The 22,892-nt window shown below is 44.6% G+C and overlaps 1 protein-coding gene across 6 annotated transcripts in view; it reads left to right on the top strand.

Moving 5' to 3' along the window:
- LOC139388269 (tripartite motif containing 3b) overlaps window positions 1-22,892 on the top strand; it is a 146,145-nt gene that overhangs the window by 88,368 nt on the left and 34,885 nt on the right. For all 6 annotated transcript variants that reach the window (XM_071134828.1, XM_071134827.1, XM_071134829.1 and 3 more), the window contains 2 exons: window positions 5,150-5,301; window positions 15,362-15,542. In XM_071134828.1, the coding sequence (XP_070990929.1) occupies window positions 5,150-5,301; window positions 15,362-15,542 (333 nt within the window). The remainder of the gene's footprint in view (window positions 1-5,149; window positions 5,302-15,361; window positions 15,543-22,892) is intronic.

Raw genomic sequence — 22,892 nt, 5'->3', positions numbered from 1 at the left:
TAATACCCCTCTACTACTATTATTGACCATAACCTGTTGTTGAGAAACGTATGTGTCATGGCTTTGCCTCAGCCATATCGTGGATTCATAGCTAACTATCCAATAGAACTCAGAGTGTTTTCTTTAATGGAAGCTTCTCCATTGTCAAACATGTAAAGTGTGGTGTACCGCAGGGTAGCTCTCGAGGCCCTCTACTCTTTTCTATTTTTACCAATGACCTGCCACCACTGGCATTGAACAAAGCCTGTGTGTCCATGCATGCTGATGACTCAACCATATACGCAACAGCAACCACAGCTAATAAAGTCGCTGAAACCCTTAACAATGAGTTTCTGCCTGTTTTGGAGTGGGTGGTCAGTAATAAACTAAACAGTAATCTCTAAAACTAAGAACATTGTATTCGGTACAAATTATTCCTTAAATTCTAGACCTCAGCTGAATCTGGTAATGAATGGTGTGGCTGTTGAACAAGTTGAGGATACTAAATTACTTGGTGTTACCTTAGATTGTAAACTGTCATGGTCAAAACATATACAGTTGAAGTCGGAAGTTTACATACACTTAGGTTGGAGTCATTAAAACTTGGTTTTCAACTACACCACAAATGTCTTGTTAACAAACTATAGTTTTGGCAAGTCGGTTAGGACATCTACTTTGTGCATGACACAAGTAATGTTTCCAACAATTGTTTACAGACAGATTATTTCACTTATAATTCACTGTACATACACTAAGTTGACTGTGCCTTTAAACAGCTTGGAAAATTCCAGAAAATTATGTCATGGCTTTAGAAACTTCTGATAGGCTAACTGACATAATTTGAGTCAATTGGAGGTGTACCTGTGGATGTATTTCAAGGCCTACCCTCAAACTCAGTGCCTCTTTGCTTGACATCATGGAAAAATCAAAAGAAATCAGCCAAGACCTCAGAAAAAAATTGTAGACCTCCACAAGTCTGGTTCAACCTTGGGAGCAATCTCCAAATGCCTGAAGGTACCACATTAATCTGTACAAACAATAGTATGCAAGTATAAACACCATGGGACCATGCAGCCGTCATACCGCTCAGGAAGGAGACGTATTCTGTCTCCTAGAGATGAACGTACTTTGGTGCGAAAAGTGCAAATCAATCCCAGAACAACAGCAAAGGACCTGCTGGAGGAAACAGGTACAAAGTATCTGTATCCAACAGTAAAACGAGTCCTATATCGACATGGCCTGAATTACCGCTCAGCAAGGAAGAAGACACTGCTCCAACACCGCCATATAAAAGCCAGACTATGGTTTGCAACTGCACATGGGGACAAAGACTGTACTTTTTTTGGAGAAATGTCCTCTTGTCTGATGAAACAAAAATAGAACTGTTTGGCCATAATGACCATTGTTATGTTTGAGGGGAAAAGGGGGATGCTTGCAAGCCGAAGAACACCATCCCAACAGGGAAGCACAGGGGTGGCAGCATCATGTTGTGGTGATGCTTTGCTGCAGGAGGGACTGGTGCACTTCACAAAATAGATGGCTTCATGAGGAAGAAAAGTACGTGGATATATTGAATCAACATCTCAAGACATCAGTCAGGAAGTTAAAGCTTGGTCGCAAATAGGTCTTCCAAATGGACAATGACCCCATGAATACTTCCAAAGTTGTGGGAAAATGGCTTAAGGACAACAAAGTCAAAGTATTGGAGTGGCCATCACAAAGCCCTGACCTCATCCTATAGAAAACCTGTGGCCAGAACTGAAAAAGCGTGTGCGAGCAAGGAGGCCTACAAACCTGACTCAGTTACACCAGCTCTGTCAGGAGGAATGGGCAAAAATTGACCCAATTCATTGTGTGAATCGTGTGGAAGGCTACCCAAAATATTTGACCCAAGTTAAACAATTTAAAGGCAAGGCTACCAAATATCAATTGAGTGTATGTAAACTTCTGACCCACTGGGAATGTGATGAAAGAAATAAAAGATTAAATAAATAATTCTCTCTACTATTATTCTGACATTTCACATTCTTCAAATAAAGTGGTGATCCTAACTGACCTAAAACAGGGGATTGTTACTCGGAATAAATGTCAGGAATTGTGAAAAACTGAGTTTAAATGTATTTGGCTAAGGTGTATGTAATCTTCCGACTTCAACTGTAGATTCAATGGTTGTAAAGATGGGGAGAGGTCTATCTGTAAAAAATACACGCTCTCCTTTTTGACACCACACTCCAAAAAGCGAGTCCTGCTCTAGTTTTGTTTTATCCTGATTATTGTCCAGTCGTGTGGTTGAGAGCTGCAAGGAAAGACCTAGTTAAGCTGCAGCTGGTCCAGAACAGAGCAGCGCGTATTGCTCTTTGCTGTTTTCAGAGGGCTAACATCAATACCATGCATGCCAGTCTCTCTTGGCTAAGAGTTGATGAGAGACTGACTGCACTACTTCATTAAAGTGTTTTAAATTGTTTGCTTAGTCAACTTACACACAGCTCTGACACACACACATGCAAACAGATATGAAACCAGGGGTCTTTTCAAAGTCGCAAAATTGAGAACATATTCAAGAAAGCGTACAGTATTACATAGAGCCATTAGTGCATGGAACTCCCCTCCATCTCAGAATGCTCAAGTGAACATCAAACCTGGTTTAAAAAAACAGATAAAGCAACATCTCATGGCACAACGCCTCTCCCCTATTGGACCTAGACAGTTTGTGTGTATGTATTGATATGTAGGCTACACGTGCCTTTTGTAAATTGCTGTAGTTCTGTATTATGTTTCATGTTTCATGTTTTGTGTCGACCGCAGGAAGAGTAGAACCACTACAACCACTAATACCCCTCTACTACCCCCTACTACCACTAATACTCCTCTACTGCCACTAATACTCCTCTACTGCCACTAATACCCCTCTACTGCCACTAATACCCCTCTACTACCACTAATACCCCCCTACTACCACTAATACCCCTCTACTACCACTAATGCCCCTCTACTACCACTAATACCCCTCTACTATAATGCAGGTATAATACATTATGATGCAGGTATGATGCAGGTATAATACATTATGATGCAGGTATAATACATTATGATGCAGGTATAATACATTATGATGCAGGTATAATACATTATGATGCAGGTATAATACATTATGATGCAGGTATAATGCATTATGATGCAGGTATAATACATTATGATGCAGGTATAATACATTATGATGCAGGTATAATACATTATGATGCAGGTATAATACATTATGATGCAGGTATAATGCATTATGATGCAGGTATAATACATTATGATGCAGGTATAATACATTATGATGCAGGTATAATACATTATGATGCAGGTATAATACATTATGATGCAGGTATAATACATTATGATGCAGGTATAATACATTATGATGCAGGTATAATGCAGGTATAATACATTATGATGCAGGTATGATGCAGGTATAATACATTATGATGCAGGTATAATACATTATGATGCAGGTATAATACATTATGATGCAGGTATGATGCAGGTATAATACATTATGATGCAGGTATAATACATTATGATGCAGGTATAATACATTATAATGCAGGTATAATACATTATAATGCAGGTATAATACATTATGATGCAGGTATAATACATTATAATACAGGTATAATACATTATAATGCAGGTATAATACATTATAATGCAGGTATAATACATTATGATGCAGGTATAATGCAGGTATAATACATTATGATGCAGGTATAATGCATTATGATGCAGGTATAATACATTATGATGCAGGTATAATACATTATGATGCAGGTATAATACATTATGATGCAGGTATAATACATTATGATGCAGGTATAATACATTATGATGCAGGTATAATACATTATAATACAGGTATAATGCATTATAATGCAGGTATAATACATTATGATGCAGGTATAATACATTATGATGCAGGTATAATACATTATGATGCAGGTATAATACATTATAATGCAGGTATAATACATTATGATGCAGGTATAATACATTATAATACAGGTATAATGCATTATAATGCAGGTATAATACATTATGATGCAGGTATAATACATTATGATGCAGGTATAATACATTATAATGCAGGTATAATACATTATAATACAGGTATAATACATTATGATGCAGGTATAATACATTATGATGCAGGTATAATACATTATGATGCAGGTATAATGCAGGTATAATACATTATGATGCAGGTATAATACATTATGATGCAGGTATAATACATTATGATGCAGGTATAATACATTATGATGCAGGTATAATACATTATAATGCAGGTATAATACATTATGATGCAGGTATAATACATTATGATGCAGGTATAATGCAGGTATAATACATTATGATGCAGGTATAATACATTATGATGCAGGTATAATACATTATAATACAGGTATAATACATTATGATGCAGGTATAATACATTATAATACAGGTATAATACATTATAATACAGGTATAATACATTATGATACAGGTATAATACATTATGATACAGGTATAATACATTATGATGCAGGTATAATACATTATAATACATTATGATGCAGGTATAATACAAACTTCTTCTCATGATTGACAGTCACGCTATATGAACAAAAATGGTCTGTTAGTCAGTATATTTAATGTATGAAGTGTACCCAGACTTCTCCCTGTCCATTTTCAACTAAAATTGTCCAAGATGAACTAGCTAGCTAGCTAGCTTGAAAAAAAAAACATTGCTGACAATTCACAAATAATTTGTGAAACCATGACAGGATTGGATGTCGCATGCAATGTCCAACGTTGTTTGAGTTTCTTTGCGTAACAGCGCATTTGTTTGAGACGCAACACTGCCCACTGAGTCCATGTTGCTTGACGTAGGCATTTTCAAAGAACTGCTAGTCAAGGTGAGTTCTCCGCACCACTCATTGTCTTTTCAGACTTCCTGGTAGTTTGACATGAGAGAAAAAAGAAATTTGCTAAAATTCGGAGCATTTTTCTAGCGGAAACAAAAATGTTATGGGTGATGGTTTTGGTAGTCGAAAAGGCTATTTTACATGGGATTCAGAATGACTGTTCAGGACCTCTTAAAGTGCTTGGGAAACAATGGTGCAGTGTGGTTTGTCTCCCCCTGCAGGTGATGGAGTTCTACTGCGAGTCGTGTGAGACCGCCATGTGTCTGGAATGTACAAAGGGAGAGCACAGAGAGCATGTGACCGTCCCTCTGAGGGATGTCCTGGAGCAGCACAAAACCCAACTGAAGACACAGCTAGACGCAATACGCAATAGGTACACTCACTCTAACCCTGACCCTCAACTTGACCCTAACTCTAACCCTGACCCGAACCCTGATTTATAAGGGAAATCCAGGATTACGACACTTGAGACTTTAAATAAATAAATAAATAATGAGATTGGAGAACACATTGGGAGGGATCTAAGAACATTCCTCCATACAGAATCTTTCCAGATCCTTGATATCATCCAGTCTGTGCATATGGACTGCCCTCTTCCATTCAAACCACAGGTTTTCAAATGGGTTCAAGTCCGGGGGACAGACGGCCATTGCAAAATCTTGATTTTGTGGCCAATTAACTCATTTCTTTGTGGATTTGTGTGTGTTCTTGGGGTTATCGTCTTGCTGGAAGACCCACTTGCGGCCAAGTGTCAGCCTCCTGGCAGAGACAACCAGGTTTATGTTTGAATTGTTTTTAATGTTATTTTTTTTATTTAAACTTTATTTAACTACGCAAGTCAGTTAAGAACAAAATTCTTATTTCCAATGACTGCCTACCCCGGGCTAAACCCGGACGACGCTGGGCCAATTGGGCGCCGCCTTTATGGGACTCCCAATCACGGCCGGATGTGATACAGCCTGGATGTCCTACTGGATCAAATTCATGATAACGTTGGTTAAGGTTACCTTACCTCCATTGCAACCAGATTTCCCACAGCAAAGCTTGTTGATCTTCTGGATCTGCCCTCATATTTAGACTCACGTTGAAGTGTTCTACCATTTTAGTTTTAGGACAACCAGGGCTAAACGTGGAATGCACAACAATTTGACATAAATAGCTGCATACATGAGTTTTGTATTGTTCAAGAGCTTGGGACTATGAGGGTCCGTCTGCATTTTTGTCACCATGTTCTCTACCTACAGCTTGTGGAAGGCTACCCGAAATGTTTGACCCAAGTTAAACAATTTAAAGGCAATGCTACCAAATACTCATTGAGTGTATGTAAACTTCTGACCCACTGGGAATGTGATGGAAGAAATAAAAGCTGAAATAAATCACTCTCCACTATTATTCTGACATTTCGCATTCTTAAAATAAGGTGGTGATCCTAACTGACCTAAATCAGGGGATTTTTACAAGGATTAAATGTCAGAAATTGTGAAAAACTGAGTTTAAATGTACAGTAATATGCTGGAATACCCATCCATGACCCATTTTCAATGTCCTGGCTGAAGAAAGGCGGTTCTCACCCAAGATTTGACGGTACATGACCCCGTCCATCGTCCCTTTGATGCAGTGAAGTTGTCCTGCCCCCTTAACAGAAAAACACCCCCAAAGCATAATGTTTCCACCTCCATGTTTGACGGTGGGGATCTTGGGGTCATAGGCATCATTCCTCCTCCTCCAAACACGGCAAGTTGAGTTGATGCCAAAGAGCTCCATTTTGGTCTCATCTGACCACAACACTTTCACCCAGTTGTCCTCTGAATCATTCAGATGTTCATTGGCAAACTTCAGACGGGCATGTATATGTGCTTTCTTGAGCAGGGGGACCTTGCGGGCGCTGCAGGATTTCAGTTCTTCACGGCATAGTGTGTTACCAATTGTTTTCTTGGTGACTATGGTCCCAGCTGCCTTGAGATCATTGACAAGATCCTCCCGTGTAGTTCTGGGCTGATTCCTCACCGTTCTCATGATCCTTGCAACTCCACGAGGTGAGATCTTGCATGGAGCCCCAGGCCGAGGGAGATCGACAGTTCTTTTGTGTTTCTTCCATTTGCGAATAATCGCACCACCTGTTGTCACCTTCTCACCAAGCTGCTTGGCGATGGTCTTGTAGCCCATTCCAGCCTTGTGTAGGTCTACAATCTTGTCCCTGACATCCTTGGAGAGCTCTTTGGTCTTGGCCATGGTGGAGAGTTTGGAATCGGATGGATTGATTGCTTCTGTGGACAGGTGTCTTGTATACAGGTAACAAACTGAGATTAGGAGCACTCCCTTTAAGCGTGTGCTCCTAATCTCAGCTCGTTACCTGTATAAAAGACACCTGGAAGCCAAAAATCTTTCAAATACTTATTTCCCTCATTAAAATGCAAATCAATTTATAACATTTTTGACATGCGTTTTTCTGGATTTTGTTGTTGTTATTCTGTCTCTCACTGTTCAAATAAACCTACCATTAAAATTATAGACTGATAATTTCTTTGTCAGTGGGCAAACGTACAAAATCAGCAGGGGATAAAATACTTTTTTCCCTCACTGTACATAGTACTCTAAATACCCCAATTCATGTGGTTAAGTTGAAAATAATACAATATAAAAATTGCTGACACCATTCAAACCAAGGAGGTTTCGGAACTTTAAAAAACAATTCTCAGATTCATTATCTTACCGTATATATACCTATATACACTCAGATATACCTATATGCTCAGATATACTATATACTTACATATACCTATATACTCAGATATACCTATATACTCAGAAAAACCTATATACTATATACTCAGTTATACTATGTACTCAGATACCTATATACTCAGATATACCTATATACTTAGATATACATCTGTATATTCAGATATACCTATAAACTATATATTAATATATACCTATATATGCAGATATACTCAGATATACCTATATACTCAGAAAAACCTATATACTATATACTCAGTTATACTATGTACTCAGATACCTATATACTTACATATACCTATATACTCAGATATACCTATATACTCAGAAAAACCTATATACTATATACTCAGTTATACTATGTACTCAGATACCTATATACTCAGATATACCTACATACTTAGATATACATCTGTATATTCAGATATACCTATAAACTATATATTAATATATACCTATATATGCAGATATACTCAGATATACCTACATACTTAGATATACATATATACTCAGATATACTTATATACGCAGATATCCCTATAAACTATATACTCAGATATATCTACATACTATATACTTAGTATCTAAGTATATAGTATGTAGATATATCTGAGTATATAGTTTATAGGGATATCTGCGTATATAAGTATACCTGTACCTATGATAAAATTTACAGACCTCTACATGCTTTGTAAGTAGCAAAGCCTGCAAAATCGGCAGTGTATCAAATACTTGTTCTCTCCACTGTAGATATATCTGAATATATAGTTTATAGGTATATCTGAGTTTATAGGTCTTCAACTGTGAGAGACGGAATCTAAAACAAAATCCAGAAAATCACATTGTATGATTTTTAAGTAATTAACTTGCATTTTATTGCATGACATAAGTATTTGATACATCAGAAAAGCAGAACTTAATATTTGCTACAGAAACCTTTGTTTGCAATTACAGAGATCATACGTTTCCTGTAGTTCATGACCAGGTTTACACACACTGCAGCAGGGATTTTGGCCCACTCCTCCATACAGACCTTCTCCAGATCCTTCAGGTTTCGGGGCTGTCGCGGGGCAATACGGACTTTCAGCTCCCTCCAAAGATTTTCTATTGGGTTCAGGTCTGGAGACTGGCTAGGCCACTCCAGGACCTTGAGGTGCTTCTTACGGAGCCACTCCTTAGTTGCCCTGGCTGTGTGTTTCGGGTCATTGTCATGCTGGAAGACCCAGCCACGACCCATCTTCAATGCTCTTAATGAGGGAAGGAGGTTGTTGGCCAAGATCTCGCGATACATGGCCCCATCCATCCTCCCCTCAATACGGTGCAGTCGTCCTGTCCCCTTTGCAGAAAAACATCCCCAAAGAATGATGTTTCCACCTCCATGCTTTACGGTTGGAATGGTGTTCTTGGGGTTGTACTCGGGGTTGTACTCATCCTTCTTCTTCCTCCAAACACGGCGAGTGGAGTTTAGACCAAAAAGCTCTATTTTTGTCTCATCAGACCACATGACCTTCTCCCATTCCTCCTCTGGATCATTCAGATGTTCATTGGCAAACTTCAGACGGGCCTGGACATGCGCTGGATTGAGCAGGGGGACCTTGTGTGCGCTGCAGGATTTTAATCCATGACGGCGTAGTGTGTTACTAATGGTTTTCTTTGAGACTGTGGTCCCAGCTCTCTTCAGGTCATTGACCAGGTCCTGCCATGTAGTTCTGGGCTGATCCCTCACCTTCCTCATGATCATTGATGCCCCACGAGGTGAGATCTTGCATGGAGCCCCAGACCGAGGGTAATTGACCGTCATCTTGAACTTCTTCCACTTTCTGGTAATTGCGCCAACAGTTGTTGCCCTCTCACCAAGCTGCTTGCCAATTGTCCTGTAGCCCATCCCAGCCTTGTGCAGGTCTACAATTTAATCCTGATGTCCTTACACAACTCTCTGGTCTTGGCCATTGTGGAGAGGTTGGAGTCTGTTTGATTGAGTGTGTGGACAGGTGTCTTTTATACAGGTAACGAGTTCAAACAGGTGCAGTTAATACAGGTAATGAGTGGAGAACAGGAGGGCTTCTTAAAGAAAAACTAACAGGTCTGTGAGAGCCGGAATTCTTACTGGTTGGTAGGTGATCAAATACTTATCTTATGCAATAAAATGCAAATAATTAATTTAAAAATCATACCATGTGATTTTCTGGATTTTTGTTTTAGATTCCGTCTCTCACAGTTGAAGTGTACCTATGATACAAATTACAGACCTCTACATGCTTTGTAAGTAGGATAACCTGCAAAATCGGAAGTGTATCAAATACTTGTTCTCCCTACTGTATATGCTCAGATATACCTATATACGCAGATATACCTATAAACTATATACTCAGATGTACCTATATACTCAGATGTACCGATATGATCAGACGTACCTACAGTATATACTCATACATACAGTGCCTTGCGAAAGTATTCGGCCCCCTTGAACTTTGCGACCTTTTGCCACATTTCAGGCTTCAAACATAAATATATAAAACTGTATTTTTTGTGAAGAATCAACAACAAGTGGGACACAATCATGAAGTGGAACGACATTTATTGGATATTTCAAACTTTTTTAACAAATCAAAAACTGAAAAATTGGGCGTGCAAAATTATTCAGCCCCTTTACTTTCAGTGCAGCAAACTCTCTCCAGAAGTTCAGTGAGGATCTCTGAATGATCCAATGTTGACCTAAATGACTAATGATGATAAATACAATCCACCTGTGTGTAATCAAGTCTCCGTATAAATGCACCTGCACTGTGATAGTCTCAGAGGTCCGTTAAAAGCGCAGAGAGCATCATGAAGAACAAGGAACACACCAGGCAGGTCCGAGATACTGTTGTTTATTTATTTATTTTATTTTATTTCACCTTTATTTAACCAGGTAGGCAAGTTGAGAACAAGTTCTCATTTACAATTGCGACCTGGCCAAGATAAAGCAAAGCAGTTCGACACATACAACGACACAGAGTTACACATGGAGTAAAACAAACATACAGTCAATAATACAGTATAAACAAGTCTATATACGATGTGAGCAAATGAGGTGAGATAAGGGAGGTAAAGGCAAAAAGGCCATGGTGGCAAAGTAGATACAATATAGCAAGTAAAACACTGGAATGGTAGATTTGCAATGGGAGAATGTGCAAAGTAGAAATAAAAATAATGGGGGTGCAAAGGAGCAAAATAAATAAATAAATAAAATACAGTAGGGAAAGAGGTAGTTGTTTGGGCTAAATTATAGGTGGGCTATGTACAGGTGCAGTAATCTGTGAGCTGCTCTGACAGTTGGTGCTTAAAGCTAGTGAGGGAGATAAGTGTTTCCAGTTTCAGAGATTTTTGTAGTTCGTTCCAATCATTGGCAGCAGAGAACTGGAAGGAGAGGCGGCCAAAGAAAGAATTGGTTTTGGGGGTGACTAGAGAGATATACCTGCTGGAGCGTGTGCTACAGGTGGGAGATGCAATGGTGACCAGCGAGCTGAGATAAGGGGGGACTTTACCTAGCAGGGTCTTGTAGATGACATGGAGCCAGTGGGTTTGGCGACGAGTATGAAGCGAGGGCCAGCCAACGAAAACGTACAGATCGCAATGGTGGGTAGTATATGGGGCTTTGGTGACAAAACGGATTGCACTGTGATAGACTGCATCTATTTTGTAAATGACATCGCCAAAGTCGAGGATTGGTAGGATGGTCAGTTTTACAAGGGTATGTTTGGCAGCATGAGTGAAGGATGCTTTGTTGCGAAATAGGAAGCCAATTCTAGATTTAACTTTGGATTGGAGATGTTTGATATGGGTCTGGAAGGAGAGTTTACAGTCTAACCAGACACCTAAGTATTTGTAGTTGTCCACGTATTCTAAGTCGGAGCCGTCCAGAGTAGCAATGTTGGACATGCGGGTAGGTACAGGTAGCGATCGGTTGAAGAGCATGCATTTAGTTTTACTTGTATTTAAGAGCAATTGGAGGCCACGGAAGGAGAGTTGTATGGCATTGAAGCTTGCCTGGAGGGTTGTTAACACAGTATCCAAAGAAGGGCCAGAAGTATACAGAATGGTGTCGTCTGCATAGAGGTGGATCAGAGACTCACCAGCAGCAAGAGCGACCTCATTGATGTATACAGAGAAGAGAGTCGGTCCAAGAATTGAACCCTGTGGCACCCCCATAGATACTGCCAGAGGTCCTGACAGCAGACCCTTCGATTTGACACACTGAACTCTATCAGAGAAGTAGTTGGTGAACCAGGCGAGGCAATCATTTGAGAAACCAAGGCTGTCGAGTCTGCCGATGAGGATGTGGTGATTGACAGAGTAGAAAGCCTTGGCCAGATCAATGAATACGGCTGCACAGTAATGTTTCTTATCGATGGCGGTTAAGATATCATTTAGGACCTTGAGCGTGGCTGAGGTGCACCCATGACCAGCTCTGAAACCAGATTGCATAGCAGAGAAGGTATGGTGAGATTCGAAATGGTCGGTAATCTGTTTGTTGACTTGGCTTTCGAAGACCATAGAAAGGCATGGTAGGATAGATATAGGTCTGTAGCAGTTTGGGTCAAGAGTGTCACCCCCTTTGAAGAGGGGGATGACCGCAGCTGCTTTCCAATCTTTGGGAATCTCAGACGACACGAAAGAGAGGTTGAACAGGCTAGTAATAAGGGTGGCAACAATTTTGGCAGATAATTTTAGAAAGAAAGGGTCCAGATTGTCTAGCCCGGCTGATTTGTAGGGGTCCAGATTTTGCAGCTCATTCAGAACATCAGCTGAGCAGATTTGGGAGAAGGAGAAATGGGGAAGGCTTGGGCGAGTTGTTGTGGGGGGTGCAGTGCTGTTGACCGGGGTAGGAGTAGCCAGGTGGAAAGCATGGCCAGCCGTAGAAAAATGCTTATTGAAATTCTCAATTATGGTGGATTTATCAGTGGTGACAGTGTTTCCTATCTTCAGTGCAGTGGGCAGCTGGGAGGAGGGGTTCTTATTCTCCATGGACTTTACAGTGTCCCAGAACTTTTTTGAGTTAGTGTTGCAGGAAGCAAATTTCTGCTTGAAAAAGCTAGCCTTAGCTTTTCTAACTGCCTGTGTATAATGGTTTCTAGCTTCCCTGAACAGCTGCATATCACGGGGGCTGTTCGATGCTAATGCAGAACGCCATAGGATGTTTTTTTGTTGGTTAAGGGCAGTCAGGTCTGGGGAGAACCAAGGGCTATATCTATTCCTGGTTCTAAATTTCTTGAATGGGGCATGTTTATTTAAGATGGTTAGGAAGGCATTTTTAAAAAATATCCAGGCATCCTCTACTGACGGGATGAGATCAATATCCTTCCAGGATACCCCGGCCAAGTCGATTAGAAAGGCCTGCTCGCTGAAGTGTTTCAGGGAGCGTTTTATAGTGATGAGTGGAGGTCGTTTGACCGCTGACCCATTACGGATGCAGGCAATGAGGCAGTGATCGCTGAGATCTTGGTTGAAAACAGCAGAGGTGTATTTAGAGGGCAAGTTGGTTAGGATGATATCTATGAGGGTGCCCGTGTTTAAGGCTTTGGGGAGGTACCTGGTAGGTTCATTGATAATTTGTGTGAGGTTGAGGGCTTCAAGTTTAGATTGTAGGATGGCTGGGGTGTTAAGCATGTTCCAATTTAGGTCGCCTAGCAGCACAAGCTCTGAAGATAGATGGGGGGCAATCAGTTCACATATGGTGTCCAGAGCACAGCTGGGGGCAGAGGGTGGTCTATAGCAGGCGGCAACGGTGAGAGACTTGTTTTTAGAGAGGTGGATTTTTAAAAGTAGAAGTTCAAATTGTTTGGGTACAGACCTGGATAGTAGGACAGAACTCTGCAGGCTGTCTTTGCAGTAGATAGCAACACCGCCCCCTTTTGCAGTTCTATCTTGACTGAAAATGTTGTAGTTTGGAATTAAAATGTCTGAATTTTTGGTGGTCTTCCTAAGCCAGGATTCAGACACAGCTAGAAAAGTGGTTGTGAAGAAGTTTAAAGCCGGATTTGGATACAAAAAGATTTCCCAAACTTTAAACATCCCAAGGAGCATTGTGCAAGCGATAATATTGAAATGGAAGGAGTATCAGACCACTGCAAATCTACCAAGACCTGGCCGTCCCTCTAAACTTTCAGCTCATACAAGGAGAAGACTGATCAGAGATGCAGCCAAGAGGCCCATGATCACTCTGGATGAACTGCAGAAATCTTCAGCTGAGGTGGGAGACTCTGTCCATAGGACAACAATCAGTCGTATATTGCACAAATCTGGCCTTTATGGAAGAGAGGCAAGAAGAAAGCCATTTCTTAAAGATATCCATAAAAAGTGTTGTTTAAAGTTTGCCACAAGCCACCTGGGAGACACACCAAACATGTGGAAGAAGGTGCTCTGGTCAGATGAAACCAAAATTGAACTTTTTGGCAACAATGCAAAACGTTATGTTTGGCGTAAAAGCAACACAGCTGAACACACCATCCCCACTGTCAAACATCATGGTTTGGGCCTGCTTTTCTTCAGCAGGGACAGGGAAGATAGTTAAAACTGATGGGAAGATGGATGGAGCCAAATACAGGACCATTCTGGAAGAAAACCTGATGGAGTCTGCAAAAGACCTGAGACTGGGATGGAGATTTGTCTTCCAACAAGACAATGATCCAAAACATAAAGCAAAATCTACAATGGAATGGTTCAAAAATTAACATATCCAGGTGTTAGAATGGCCAAGTCAAAGTCCAGAACCTGAATCCAATCGAGAATCTGTGGAAAGAACTGAAAACTGCTGTTCACAAATGCTCTCCATCCAACCTCACTGAGCTCAAGCTGTTTTGCAAGGAGGAATGGGAAAAAAATTCAGTCTTTCGATGTGCAAAACTGATAGAGACATACCTCAAGCAACTTACAGCTGTAATCGCAGCAAAAGGTGGCGCTACAAAGTATTAACTTAAGGGGGCTGAATAATTTTGCACGCCCAATTTTTCAGTTTTTGATTTGTTAAAAAAGTTTGAAATATCCAATAAATGTCGTTCCACTTCATGATTGTGTCCCACTTGTTGTTGATTCTTCACAAAAAAATACAGTTTTATATCTTTATGTTTGAAGCCTGAAATGTGGCAAAAGGTCGCAAAGTTCAAGGGGGCCGAATACTTTCGCAAGGCACTGTAGCTATATGCTCAGTTGAGGGCTGTGTCTTTACTAGCCATCAAACTCTTCGTTCATCATTTTCTCCATTCCTCACCTCCCTATCAAAGCTGGAGGATGTCAGAGGAAGGAACATTGGATTCTCTCCAGAAATGCACTGCAATCTCTCTCCTCTCCTCCTATCTTTCCTTCTCTCCTCTCCTCTCCCTCTCTCCTTCACCTCTCTTCTCCTCCTCCTCCTCCTCCTCCCCCTCTTTTCTCCCTTCTCCTTTCCTCCTCCTCCCCTCCTTTTCTCCTCCTCTCTCCCCTCTCCTCCTCCCTCCTCTCCTCCCTCCTCTTACCTCCTCCCTCCACTCTCCCTTTCTTTTTTCTCCACCTCCCTCCTCTGTCTCCTCCTCCTCCTCCCTCTGCTCTCCCTCCTTTCTATTTTCTCCTCCACCCTCCTCCCCCTCCCTCTTCTCTCCTCCTCCCTCTGCTCTCCCTCCTTTCTATTTTCTCCTCCACCCTCCACCTCCTCCCTCCTCTCCCCCTCCCTATAGACTGCCCCAGCTAACAGCAGCTATAGAGCTGGTAGGGGAGATCTCCAAGCAGCTGACAGACAGGAAGAACGAGGCGGTGACAGAGATCAGCAGTAACTTCGAGGAGCTGGAGAGGGCGCTACAGCTCAGGAAGACAGCCCTCATCAATGACCTGGAGAACATATACAGTGCAAAGCAGAAGGTCAGACACACCCCTTAAAACTAGACACACACCTTCTAGGCTACAGACACACCCTCTCTGGGCCAGACACACTCTCAATGGGTCAAACACACCCCCTTTAGGCTAGACACACACCCTCTAGGCTACAGACACACCCACAATGGGTCAGACACACCCACTTTAGGCTAGACACACACCCTCTAGGCTACAGGCACACCATCTGTGGCCCAGACACACCCACTATGGGTCAGACACCCCCCCTTTAGGATACAGACACACCTTTGCTGGGCCAGACACACCCCCTGTGGGCTAGACACACCCCTGTGGGCTAGACAAAACACCCTCTAGGCTACAGACACACCCTCTCCGGGTCAGACACACACACTATGGGTCAGACACACCTCCTTTACCCTAGACACACCCCTTAAAGCTAGACACACCCCTAGACACACCCCTTAAAGCTAGACCCCTTCCTTTAGATTGTTTTTTGGGCTTGACTATCTGTGTTTACATGTATAAATCTGTTATTCTTTTTTTTCTTTTCTAAATATATATATTTTTACCCTATTTTCTCCCCAATTTCGTGGTATCCAATTGTTAGTAATTACTATCTTGACTCATCGCTACAACTCCCGTACGAGCTGGGGAGACGAAGGTCGAAAGCCACGTGTCCTCCGAAACACAACCCAACCAAGCCGCACTGCTTCTTAACACAGCGCGCATCCAACCCGGAAGCCAGCCGCACCAATGTGTTGGAGGAAACACCGTGCACCTGGCGACCTTGGCTAGCGTGCACTGCGCCCGGCCCGCCACAGGAGTCGCTGGTGTGCAATGAGACAAGGATATCCCTACCGGCCAAACCCTCCCTAACCCGGACGACGCTAGGCCAATTGTGCGTCGCCCCACGGGACTCCCGGTCGCAACAGAGTCTGGGCACGAACCCAGAGTCTCTGGTGGCACAGCTAGCGCTGCGATGTAGTGCCCTAGAACACTGCGCCACCCGGGAGGCATACATCTGTTATTCTATGCATTTCTATAGGCTGATAGCAGTAAGGCAAACTTCAAACCTCTCCTCCCTGCATCTCTACACTCTCTCCTCACGGTCTCTAACCATCTCTCCATCCTCTCCTCCCTGTCTCTAACCATCTCTCCATTGTCTCTCCTCCCTATCTCTAACCATCTCTCCATTGTCTCTCCTCCCTGTCTCTAACCATCTCTCCATTGTCTCTCCTCCCGGTCTCTAACCATCTCTCCATCGTCTCTCCTCCCTGTCTCTAACCATCTCTCCATTGTCTCTCCTCCCTGTCTCTAACCATCTCTCCATTGTCTATCCTCCCTGTCTCTAACCATCTCTCCATTGTCTCTCCTCCCTGTCTATAACCATCTCTCCATGGTCTCTCCTCCCGGTCTCTAACCATCTCTCCATCGTCTCTCCTCCCTGTCTCTAACCATCTCTCCATCCTCTCTCCTCCCTGTCTCTATCTCTGCATTGTCTCTCCTCCCTGTCTCAAACCATCTCTCCATTGTCTCTCCTCCCTGTCTCTAACCATCTCTCCATCCTCTCCTCCCTGTCTCTAACCATCTCTCCATCCTCTCCTCCCGGTCTCTAACCATCTCTCCATTGTCTCTGCTCCCTGTCTCTAACCATCTCTATCTCTCCATCCTCTCCTCCCCCTCTCCTCCCCGTCTCTACCTATCTCTCCATTCTCTCCTCCCTGTCTCTAACCATCTCTCCATCCTCTCCTCCCTGTCTATATCTCTCCAACCTCTCCTCCCTGTCTCTAACCATCTCTCCAGCCTCTCCTCCCTGTCTCTAACCATCTCTCCATCCTCTCCTCCCTGTCTCTAACCATCTCTCCATCCTCTCCTCCCTGTCTCTAACCATCTCTCCATCCTCTCCTCCCTGTCTCTAACCATCTCTCCTCCCTGTCTCTAACCATCTCTCCTCCCTGTCTCTAACCATCTCTCCATCGTCTCTCCTCCCTGTCTCTAACCATCTCTCCATCCTCTCCTCCCGGTCTCTAACCATCTCTCCATCGTCTCTCCTCCCTGTCTCTAACCATCTCTCCATCCTCTCTCCTCCCTGTCTCTAACATCTCTCCATTGTCTCTCCTCCCTGTCTCTAGCCATCTCTCCATTGTCTATCCTCCCGGTCTCTAACCATCTCTCCATCGTCTCTCCTCCCTGTCTCTATCTCTCCATCCTCTCCTCCCTGTCTCTAACCATCTCTCCATCGTCTCTCCTCCCTGTCTCTAACCATCTCTCCATCATCTCTCCTCCCTGTCTCTAACCATCTCTCCATCGTCTCTCCTCCCTGTCTCTATCTCTCCATCCTCTCCTCCCTGTCTCTAACCATCTATCCATCCTCTCCTCCCTGTCTCTAACCATCTCTCCATCCTCTGTCCTCCCTGTCTCTAACCATCTCACCATCCTCTATCCTCCCTGTCTCTAACCATCTCACCATCCTCTCTCCTCCCTGTCTCTAACCATCTCTCCTCCCTGTCTCTAACCATCTCTCCATCGTCTCTCCTCCTTGTCTCTAACCATCTCTCCATCGTCTCTCCTCCCTGTCTCTAACCATCTCACCATCCTCTCTCCTCCCTGTCTCTAACCATCTCTCCTCCCTGTCTCTAACCATCTCTCCATCCTCTCCCCTCCCTGTCGCTAACCATCTCACCATCCTCTCTCCTCCCTGTCTCTAACCATCTCACCATCCTCTCTCCCTCCTGTCTCTAACCATCTCTCCTCCCTGTCTCTAACCATCTCTCCATCCTCTCCTCCCTGTCTCTAACCATCTCTCCATCCTCTCTCCTCCCTGTCTCTAACCATCTCTCCATCCTCTGTCCTCCCTGTCTCTAACCATCTCACCATCCTCTCTCCTCCCTGTCTGTAACCATCTCACCATCCTCTCTCCTCCCTGTCTCTAACCATTTCTCCATCGTCTCTCCTCCCTGTCTCTAACCATCTCTCCATCCTCTCTCCTCCCTGTCTCTAACCATCTCTCCTCCCTGTCTCTAACCATCTCTCCTCCCTGTCTCTAACCATCTCTCCATCCTCTCTCCTCCCTGTCTCTAACATCTCTCCATCCTCTCTCCTCCCTGTCTCTAACCATCTCACCATCCTCTCTCCTCCCTGTCTCTAACCATCTCACCATCCTCTCTCCTCCCTGTCTCTAAACATCTCACCATCGTCTCTCCTCCCTGTCTCCAACCATCTCACCATCCTCTCTCCTCCCTGTCTCTAACCATCTCTCCATCGTCTCTCCTCCCTGTCTGTAACCATCTCTCCATCGTCTCTCCTCCCTGTCTGTAACCATCTCTTCTCCCTGTCTCTAACCATCTCTCCATCCTCTCTCCTCCCTGTCTCTAACCATCTCTCCTCCCTGTCTCTAACCATCTCTCCTCCCTGTCTCTAACCATCTCTCCATCCTCTCTCCTCCCTGTCTCTAACATCTCTCCATCCTCTCTCCTCCCTGTCTCTAACCATCTCTCCATCCTCTCTCCTCCCTGTCTCTAACCATCTCACCATCCTCTCTCCTCCCTGTCTCTAAACATCTCACCATCCTCTCTCCTACCTGTCTCCAACCATCTCACCATCCTCTCTCCTCCCTGTCTCTAACCATCTCTCCATTGTCTCTCCTCCCGGTCTCTAACCATCTCTCCATCGTCTCTCCTCCCTGTCTCTAACCATCTCTCCATTGTCTCTCCTCCCTGTCTCTAACCATCTCTCCATTGTCTATCCTCCCTGTCTCTAACCATCTCTCCATTGTCTCTCCTTCCTGTCTATAACCATCTCTCCATGGTCTCTCCTCCCGGTCTCTAACCATCTCTCCATGGTCTCTCCTCCCTGTCTCTAACCATCTCTCCATCCTCTCTCCTCCCTGTCTCTATCTCTGCATTGTCTCTCCTCCCTGTCTCAAACCATCTCTCCATTGTCTCTCCTCCCTGTCTCTAACCATCTCTCCATCCTCTCCTCCCTGTCTCTAACCATCTCTCCATCCTCTCCTCCCGGTCTCTAACCATCTCTCCATTGTCTCTCCTCCCCGTCTCTACCTATCTCTCCATTCTCTCCTCCCTGTCTCTAACCATCTCTCCATCCTCTCCTCCCTGTCTCTATCTCTCCAACCTCTCCTCCCTGTCTCTAACCATCTCTCCAGCCTCTCCTCCCTGTCTCTAACCATCTCTCCATCCTCTCCTCCCTGTCTCTAACCATCTCTCCATCCTCTCCTCCCTGTCTCTAACCATCTCTCCATCCTCTCCTCCCTGTCTCTAACCATCTCTCCTCCCTGTCTCTAACCATCTCTCCTCCCTGTCTCTAACCATCTCTCCATCGTCTCTCCTCCCTGTCTCTAACCATCTCTCCATCCTCTCCTCCCGGTCTCTAACCATCTCTCCATCGTCTCTCCTCCCTGTCTCTAACCATCTCTCCATCCTCTCTCCTCCCTGTCTCTAACATCTCTCCATTGTCTCTCCTCCCTGTCTCTAGCCATCTCTCCATTGTCTATCCTCCCGGTCTCTAACCATCTCTCCATCGTCTCTCCTCCCTGTCTCTATCTCTCCATCCTCTCCTCCCTGTCTCTAACCATCTCTCCATCGTCTCTCCTCCCTGTCTCTAACCATCTCTCCATCATCTCTCCTCCCTGTCTCTAACCATCTCTCCATCGTCTCTCCTCCCTGTCTCTATCTCTCCATCCTCTCCTCCCTGTCTCTAACCATCTATCCATCCTCTCCTCCCTGTCTCTAACCATCTCTCCATCCTCTGTCCTCCCTGTCTCTAACCATCTCACCATCCTCTATCCTCCCTGTCTCTAACCATCTCACCATCCTCTCTCCTCCCTGTCTCTAACCATCTCACCATCCTCTCTCCTCCCTGTCTCTAACCATCTCTCCTTCCTGTCTCTAACCATCTCTCCATCCTCTCCCCTCCCTGTCGCTAACCATCTCACCATCCTCTCTCCCTCCTGTCTCTAACCATCTCTCCTCCTTGTCTCTAACCATCTCTCCATCCTCTCCTCCCTGTCTCTAACCATCTCTCCATCCTCTCTCCTCCCTGTCTCTAACCATCTCTCCATCCTCTGTCCTCCCTGTCTCTAACCATCTCACCATCCTCTCTCCTCCCTGTCTGTAACCATCTCACCATCCTCTCTCCTCCCTGTCTCTAACCATCTCTCCATCGTCTCTCCTCCCTGTCTCTAACCATCTCTCCATCCTCTCTCCTCCCTGTCTCTAACCATCTCTCCTCCCTGTCTCTAACCATCTCTCCTCCCTGTCTCTAACCATCTCTCCATCCTCTCTCCTCCCTGTCTCTAACATCTCTCCATCCTCTCTCCTCCCTGTCTCTAACCATCTCACCATCCTCTCTCCTCCCTGTCTCTAACCATCTCACCATCCTCTCTCCTCCCTGTCTCTAAACATCTCACCATCCTCTCTCCTCCCTGTCTCCAACCATCTCACCATCCTCTCTCCTCCCTGTCTCTAACCATCTCTCCATCGTCTCTCCTCCCTGTCTCTAACATCTCTCCATCCTCTCTCCTCCCTGTCTCTAACCATCTCTCCATCCTCTCTCCTCCCTGTCTCTAACCATCTCACCATCCTCTCTCCTCCCTGTCTCTAAACATCTCACCATCCTCTCTCCTCCCTGTCTCCAACCATCTCACCATCCTCTCTCCTCCCTGTCTCTAACCATCTCTCCATAGTCTCTCCTCCCTGTCTGTAACCATCTCTCCATCCTCTGTCCTCCCTGTCTTTAACCATCTCACCATCCTCTCCATCTCCTCTACCTATCTCTCCATTCTCTCCTCCCTGTCTCTAACCATCTCTCCATCCTCTCCTCCCTGTCTCTATCTCTCCAACCTCTCCTCCCTGTCTCTAACCATCTCTCCATCCTCTCCCCTCCCTGTCGCTAACCATCTCACCATCCTCTCTCCTCCCTGTCTCTAACCATCTCACCATCCTCTCTCCCTCCTGTCTCTAACCACCTCTCCTCCCTGTCTCTAACCATCTCTCCATCCTCTCCTCCCTGTCTCTAACCATCTCTCCATCCTCTCTCCTCCCTGTCTCTAACCATCTCTCCATCCTCTGTCCTCCCTGTCTCTAACCATCTCACCATCCTCTCTCCTCCCTGTCTGTAACCATCTCACCATCCTCTCTCCTCCCTGTCTCTAACCATCTCTCCATCGTCTCTCCTCCCTGTCTCTAACCATCTCTCCATCCTCTCTCCTCCCTGTCTCTAACCATCTCTCCTCCCTGTCTCTAACCATCTCTCCTCCCTGTCTCTAACCATCTCTCCATCCTCTCTCCTCCCTGTCTCTAACATCTCTCCATCCTCTCTCCTCCCTGTCTCTAACCATCTCTCCATCCTCTCTCCTCCCTGTCTCTAACCATCTCACCATCCTCTCTCCTCCCTGTCTCTAACCATCTCACCATCCTCTCTCCTCCATGTCTCTAACCATCTCTCCATCGTCTCTCCTCCCTGTCTCTAACCATCTCACCATCCTCTCTCCTCCCTGTCTCTAACCATCTCTCCTCCCTGTCTCTAACCATCTCTCCATCGTCTCTCCTCCATGTCTCTAACCATCTCTCCATCGTCTCTCCTCCCTGTCTCTAACCATCTCACCATCCTCTCTCCTCCCTGTCTCTAACCATCTCTCCTCCCTGTCTCTAACCATCTCTCCATCCTCTCCCCTCCCTGTCGCTAACCATCTCACCATCCTCTCTCCTCCCTGTCTCTAACCATCTCACCATCCTCTCTCCCTCCTGTCTCTAACCACCTCTCCTCCCTGTCTCTAACCATCTCTCCATCCTCTCCTCCCTGTCTCTAACCATCTCTCCATCCTCTCTCCTCCCTGTCTCTAACCATCTCTCCAGCCTCTGTCCTCCCTGTCTCTAAACATCTCACCATCCTCTCTCCTCCCTGTCTGTAACCATCTCACCATCCTCTCTCCTCCCTGTCTCTAACCATCTCTCCATCGTCTCTCCTCCCTGTCTCTAACCATCTCTCCATCCTCTCTCCTCCCTGTCTCTAACCATCTCTCCTCCCTGTCTCTAACCATCTCTCCTCCCTGTCTCTAACCATCTCTCCATCCTCTCTCCTCCCTGTCTCTAACATCTCTCCATCCTCTCTCCTCCCTGTCTCTAACCATCTCTCCATCCTCTCTCCTCCCTGTCTCTAACCATCTCACCATCCTCTCTCCTCCATGTCTCTAAACATCTCACCATCCTCTCTCCTCCCTGTCTCCAACCATCTCACCATCCTCTCTCCTCCCTGTCTCTAACCATCTCTCCATTGTCTCTCCTCCCGGTCTCTAACCATCTCTCCATCGTCTCTCCTCCCTGTCTCTAACCATCTCTCCATTGTCTCTCCTCCCTGTCT

Source organism: Oncorhynchus clarkii, chromosome 29, assembly GCF_045791955.1.
Source record: "Oncorhynchus clarkii lewisi isolate Uvic-CL-2024 chromosome 29, UVic_Ocla_1.0, whole genome shotgun sequence".
NCBI classification, from domain to species: Eukaryota; Metazoa; Chordata; class Actinopteri; order Salmoniformes; family Salmonidae; genus Oncorhynchus; species Oncorhynchus clarkii.
This window is presented reverse-complemented; position numbering and strand designations above follow the sequence as displayed.